The sequence below is a fragment of the Etheostoma spectabile genome, chromosome 8, assembly GCF_008692095.1.
Source record: "Etheostoma spectabile isolate EspeVRDwgs_2016 chromosome 8, UIUC_Espe_1.0, whole genome shotgun sequence".
NCBI lineage: Eukaryota > Metazoa > Chordata > Actinopteri > Perciformes > Percidae > Etheostoma > Etheostoma spectabile.
The window spans coordinates 31,197,769-31,203,967 of NC_045740.1; the positions used below are offsets into that span (position 1 = coordinate 31,197,769).

General features: G+C 40.8%; 1 protein-coding gene across 1 annotated transcript; it reads left to right on the forward strand.

Moving 5' to 3' along the window:
* The first annotated feature begins 353 nt into the window (after positions 1–353).
* On the forward strand, positions 354–6,199 carry LOC116693458 (DNA-directed RNA polymerase II subunit RPB3). Its single transcript, XM_032522454.1, has 9 exons — positions 354–581; positions 1,083–1,132; positions 1,739–1,807; positions 1,947–1,999; positions 3,303–3,431; positions 3,554–3,605; positions 4,100–4,268; positions 4,365–4,439; positions 5,993–6,199. Exons 1-9 carry the CDS (start codon positions 496–498, stop codon positions 6,135–6,137), a joined length of 828 nt encoding a protein of 275 aa, XP_032378345.1. The 5' UTR covers positions 354–495; the 3' UTR covers positions 6,138–6,199.

Consider the following 6,199-nt stretch of genomic DNA (forward strand, 5'->3'; position numbering starts at 1 on the left):
CCCGCCAGACACCACCTACCAAGAGCCTGGGTCTGTCCCTGGTTTCTTCCTAAAAGGAGGTTTCTCCTCGCCACTGTCTCACTGCATGCTCTTGGGGGAATTACTAGAATTGTTGGAACTTTATAAATTATAGAGTGGGGTCTAGACCTACTCTATCTGTAAAGTGTCTCGAGGTAATTTTTGTTTTGATACTATAAATCAATTAAACACATAGTATAAGCTCTAAAATTGTTTTTCATTGTCGAAGACATTGTTCATATTACATAAAATACATTTAGCACTTTTATTTTGAAAAATACCGTGCAGGCACAGTGCGACCCGGATTTTAAATAAAGACCCGCCTCAGTACTTCACCGTGACCTATCAGTATTCGTATTTACATTTCCTGGCCAATCAGCGGGTGGTAAATATTTCCGTGGAGGCCTTCGAGTCTTAGCAGCGGTAGTTGAGTGTGTGAACGATTTTACAACGCCAAGGCTTATTTAACTCCCAATAATGCCGTATGCTAACCAGCCGACGGTGAAAATCACAGAACTGACAGACGAAAATGTCAAATTTGTCATTGAAAACACTGACTTGGCGTGAGTATTCACTTCTTTGTCCATTTAAGAGAGCGTGTATGGCAGAGAGCAGCCATTATTCTTCCCATCCTAACTAACGTGAAGAGACATTGCACGTTAAATAAGTGCACTACAGTACTTAACACTAAATTATATTGCTAATTGTGACTGAGAATATCCGTAAAGAACGTGTGTGTGCAAGTTGAAGAAACAGCTAACTAGTCGGCGTAATGAATAGAGGTGAACACGGTAGCTTCAGGCTAACGGTAGTTAGTTCAGATGTTGCATTAACGTTCCATATCAAAAGTCTGTGATTTTCCGTTTTAATAACAAAATGCATTGTTGATATTCACTAGCTGTTCTTGGTTACACATGGCAGGGTTTTAGGAAGGATTCAAAGTAACGTGAACATGTTTTTGTCATTCAGCAGTGACATGTTTCCTAGTCTGCGATAATGATGAATTGAGAACAATCTCTATTACTTATTATTAGCTGTTAAACATCTGTCTTTTTCCTTTTCAGGGTTGCAAACTCTATCCGCCGCGTCTTCATGTCAGAAGTTGCCACTATAGGTAGAGTGACTTCACGTTATCTTCTATTTTGGATTGATTTAATTGTAAGACAATGTGCTGTAATGTTACATTCCAGTAGACCATTACTCCTCTCACCCGGATGTAAACAGTGACATAAGGTGTAAATAATAACTATTATTATTATTATTATTATTATTATTATTATTATTAATAGTTATTGTTTTGGTCAGTCACTGGCATGGCTTACTGGGATACTAAAGGAAATTGAAACCAAACCAAATGTGTTTGAGCTGTGCTTTTATCTTCAATAAAAACTAAGCTTAGTTTGAATTGAGACATCATCACCTTTTATTTCTTGCAGCTATGTCTTTCCTACTGTGACATGTAACCCCCCCACACACACTCTCTCACACACACACACACACACACACACACACACACACACACACGCACATAAACACACACGTCCCGACCCCTGTGCAGTCCTGTGCTAAAAGCAACCTGCTTATGCCCTATAGTACACTATTATTTGGTGTCCCATAGAAAGGACTGTTGGAACAGTAGACAAATAGAATAGAATGCATCTTTAAGCCTAAATGTAGTCTGTCTGATGAGTAAGTTAAACTTGTATCACTTTATTTGCAGCAATTGACTGGATCCAGATCGATGCCAATTCATCAGTACTGCACGACGAGTTCATTGCACACAGAGTTGGTATGTACCACATGTTTAGGATATGCTTTCAATGCAATTGGATGGTAGTGATATGATCTATTGGATGAGCAGAGAAGTCTTATTAGTCGTAAAGGATGCTGTACAACATTGATGTTTCTTTCCATTGATTGTTTCTCAGGTCTCATACCTCTCACAAGCGATGACATTGTGGACAAAATGCAGTATTCTAGGGTAAGTAAAGTAACTGTTGTCAGTCATGGTGACACTTAAAGGGTATCTACCATTTATTTCATTCTAGACTCTATTTTCCTATGTTTTGGTGTCTAAGTGACTGATAGGAACAACAATCTTCGACATTGGTCCATATTAAGTAGAACGCTCTAACCGCCATCAAAAATATACTTCATTCGAAGCTGACAAAAACAAAATATAACTATGAAAAGCAGGGTTTTTTGGTTGTTGTTTTTTTTTCACTTTTCCAACCATCACAACTCCAGTTTTGGCTGAAATAAACACATAGTTTACAGATTTACATGTGAAAGTATGTTGGCGCTTTACACGCTAAAGTATTGTTTTTTTTAAATGGAGTCTGGTGGGTTTAGCACTAGCAACCTCAGCGCTGTTTCTGGTTAAAGAAAAGGTCTTAAAGAGGTGTGTCTATCTCTGTGGGGACCCTTTCTATATTGTTGTCAGATACAGAATTATAATCTGAGTCTGTCAGCGGCAACAACACAACCTTTAGTGGACCAAATTGACGATGCACATTTGCCCCATAGGGTTCCATTGCAGCCCGGTCTGCTGTTGCTGGTTAGAGCGTTCACGCTTGATACTGGACCAGTGTCAAAGATTGTGGTTTCTATCAGTCAGTTAGACACAAAAACAAAGATTAATAGGGTCCAGGTTTAAATACAACACCATTAATTAAGCGCTGTCCTATTGCGTGCAGTGGGAATTTGAAAGCCAACCGTTTATCCCGCCCCTTGGATTGAGCCCAGCCAATGGGGAGCTCCCATACCCAACATCTGGATGTGGGTCTGGCTGGTCAGGCTACAGGCTCCTTACATTGTTTTTAAGACTTGCATCCAGAAATGATTTCATAATCAAATACATTAACAAGAGACTGATTGTGCAATCGGTTGTTTGAAGTAAAATTGAACATTTAGGGATTAAAAAATATTTTTTATACAATAATTAACATTTGGAGGGAAGTATACTATACAGTTATATTTATAATAGTATAATGTCCTGGCCTTTTGTTCTCGTTTGTAACATTGTTTATTGCAGCGGTTTTCCTGGCTAAACAAAATGTCTATTGTGTTTTGAGTAAATGAAACCCCAGTTAACAAAACTAGTTGATGAAATCCAATGAATATTTAAATACATCATCAGGAGAGTCCGGTACAGGCTGACTCTGTACTATCATTGGGGGTTGGTTGGGTTGGTCTTATCGGGGCAGGCTAAAAGCTAAAACCCTGGTTTATTGGAGGATGGACATCATTTTGTCTCTGTCTCTGCCTGTCTCCGGTCCCTGTAGGACTGTACCTGTGATGACTTCTGCCCAGAGTGTTCTGTTGAGTTGACGCTGGACGTGCGATGCACTGAGGACCAGACGCGGCATGTCACGTCGCGAGACCTTCTGTCCAACAACCCCAGAGTCATCCCGGTGAGTCCTCTCTGTCCACTTACTGAAGTCATTTGGGGGGGGGGGGGGGGGGGGGGGGGGGGGGGGAGAGAGACGACGACACAGAAGGGAAAAGCTGAGCGTGTTTTTGTCGGGCTTTCCAGGTGACTTCTAGGAGTCGAGACAATGATCCCAATGACTACGTTGAACAAGACGGTGAGTGTGAAGCTGTCTGGGAGGTAAACACTGGCTGTTAAGGGTAGGACTAGGTGTCAGTCAACAAAATGCTGCTACCTATACAAATGCCGGGACTTTGATATCAATTTCATAAGATAAAAATGAATTACATCGCAGCACAAATCCTAGTTATGTTCCAACTCTGACTCTGTAAGCGTCTCTGTGTAGCGTCAAGTTTGTCCTGCGTGTCTCTACAACGTGTAACCTTAGACAGCCAATCACAGGCATTGGTAGGAGCATGCTGCGTGCTGATTGGCTCACTGACTGATGAGATTTACTCCTTAGGTATTGAAATTGGGTATTGAATGACGAGGCATTTTTCTGTACTCAAAAGTCCTAGTTTAGGGTTAGTTCTATCCTTAGCCATATTATTGTCAGATGTCTGTTTTCCCATCATTTCACTCCACGTTTTTAAAATTTTACCTTTCCCTCGGTCCCCACTTTCTCCTCTGTCGTTTACTGACACAACATAGACATTTTACTGGTGAAGCTGCGTAAAGGTCAGGAACTGCGGCTCAGGGCGTACGCCAAGAAGGGCTTCGGTAAGGAGCACGCCAAGTGGAACCCAACAGCGGGGGTTTCCTTCGAGTACGACCCAGACAACGCACTGAGGCACACAGTCTTCCCACGACCTGAGGAGTGGTATGTTTTCATTTCAGCACGGCCCTTCATAAAGGAATAATGTTCAATGTATAGAATGTTGACCGCTGGACTGACGCACTGCATCTGGTCCCCCAGGCCAAAGAGTGAGTACTCAGAGATTGAGGAGGATGAGGTTCAGGCTCCCTACGACCCCAACGGGAAACCAGAAAGGTGAGGAAAGAGCCCTTCCCATGCTTGAGTTGTCCAGGGCACATGTTGTACGCAAGATTTTGTTATTATTATTATTATTATTATTAGTGGTGGGCGATACTGCAAAATTTGGTATCGATCCGATACCAAATACATATAGGGTCCGTATTGCCGATACCGATACCAATACAATACTTTTTACTTAAAAAAATACTTTTGTGTAGGGGAGAGCATTTCATTATTTCTGAGGTAGTTATGAATGATCAATTCTTTAGGCAATATTTTTTTATTAATGTATTGAAGTGCACAAAATTATTAGTTATTAGGCACTGTAGAATTAATACAAACCAAATTTTACAGCCTTTTTAAAAAATAAATAAAGGATAACAAAACATTCTCCCTTTTTTTTCTGGTTTTAAAATCAAATGGAAGTGGATTGAGTTCCCTCCTCATTTCTTCGTTTTTGTAGATCAGCATTTTCCTTGTCGTGTGTTTTTAAGTGTTTGTATAGGTTTGTAGTGTTGCCACAGTATCGAATGCTCTTTTTACACGTATCACAAGTTGCAGTATTATCATTTAGTGCCGTAAATTAGCTCCACACAACGCTTCTCTTCCTCTCGGCCATCCTGATCTCTCATTCAACGTGCTATCGGTCTCGCTGCTCCTCTGCGCGTTGTGTCAGTGAGTCACGTGACGACACAACAACGAATCACAGCAGAGGAGCAGGAGGAGGAGGAGGAGCAATGTGGGCCGAGATGTGAAAGCGGCGTTTGCTCAGGAAGGTTGAAGACACAAGCAAAGCATAGTGAACGTAGAGGAGAGCTATCTAAATTAAAATATCGATTCATTTACAGTTGTATCGATCAAATACCAATACCAGCGTTGGCATCGATACTATCGATATTTAGATCGATCCGCCCACCCCTAATTATTATTATTATTATTATTATTATGTTGGCCAATGGGGAAATCTTGCGGCTTGATTCCATGCGCTGAAATAACCAGAAAGTCACATAATCATAAAAAACACCATTTGTAATAAAAGTCATATTGTGATTTACAATATTGCAATATATTAGGGTCATGAGTTTACTTTATAATCAAGGAAAATGCAGAAAATAGGCTACTAAAATTTTGTGCAACTTTGTGGAGGAGGGGGGGAGTCATTACTTAGAGTTCCTCATGGGGGAGACAGAAACTACGCACAATAGCTTTAATATTTTACAAAATTGAGTAACAAAAAACATACAAACTCCTTATTAAATTAATAGTAAGCACTTACGAGAAACACAATGACATTCAAGATGGGAGTAATATAATAAACAGTGATTAAGTTTTAAAAAATGCAAGTCGTGGTTGCGATTTGACCAATCGTGCCGCCCTAATATAATAATAGCATAACCAGGGCTGAATTTTGTTCCACAATATGTAAAATTATGACAACAACACTACATTTTTTTTGTCAGACTATTTTTTGCAAAACAAATCCGTCTCTGCTTTGAATGAGTGTATAATCTGATAAAACATAAAGCAGAACTGAAGGGTCTGAAGGTCACCGGCTCCTCCCTGTCCAGGTTCTTCTACAACGTGGAGTCGTGCGGCTCCCTGCGACCCGAGACCATCGTCATGTCGGCGCTGGCCGTCCTCAAGAAGAAGCTCAGCGACCTGCAGACCCAGCTGAGCCACGAGATCCAGAGCGACGTGCTCACCATCAACTGAGGGCTGCAGTCACAGCGCTACCTTTTGGTTTAAAAACACATCTCTGTTTTTGCAATGTCTCC

Excerpts from the sequence above, each read along its gene's own strand:
- LOC116693458 (XM_032522454.1), top strand. The coding sequence starts at position 496 with ATGCCGTATGCTAACCAGCCGACGGTGAAAATCACAGAACTGACAGAC. Across the intron at positions 2,000-3,302 it reads ACAAAATGCAGTATTCTAGG|GACTGTACCTGTGATGACTT; the intron begins GTAAGTAAAGTA and ends CGGTCCCTGTAG. Across the intron at positions 4,440-5,992 it reads CCCAACGGGAAACCAGAAAG|GTTCTTCTACAACGTGGAGT; the intron begins GTGAGGAAAGAG and ends CTCCCTGTCCAG.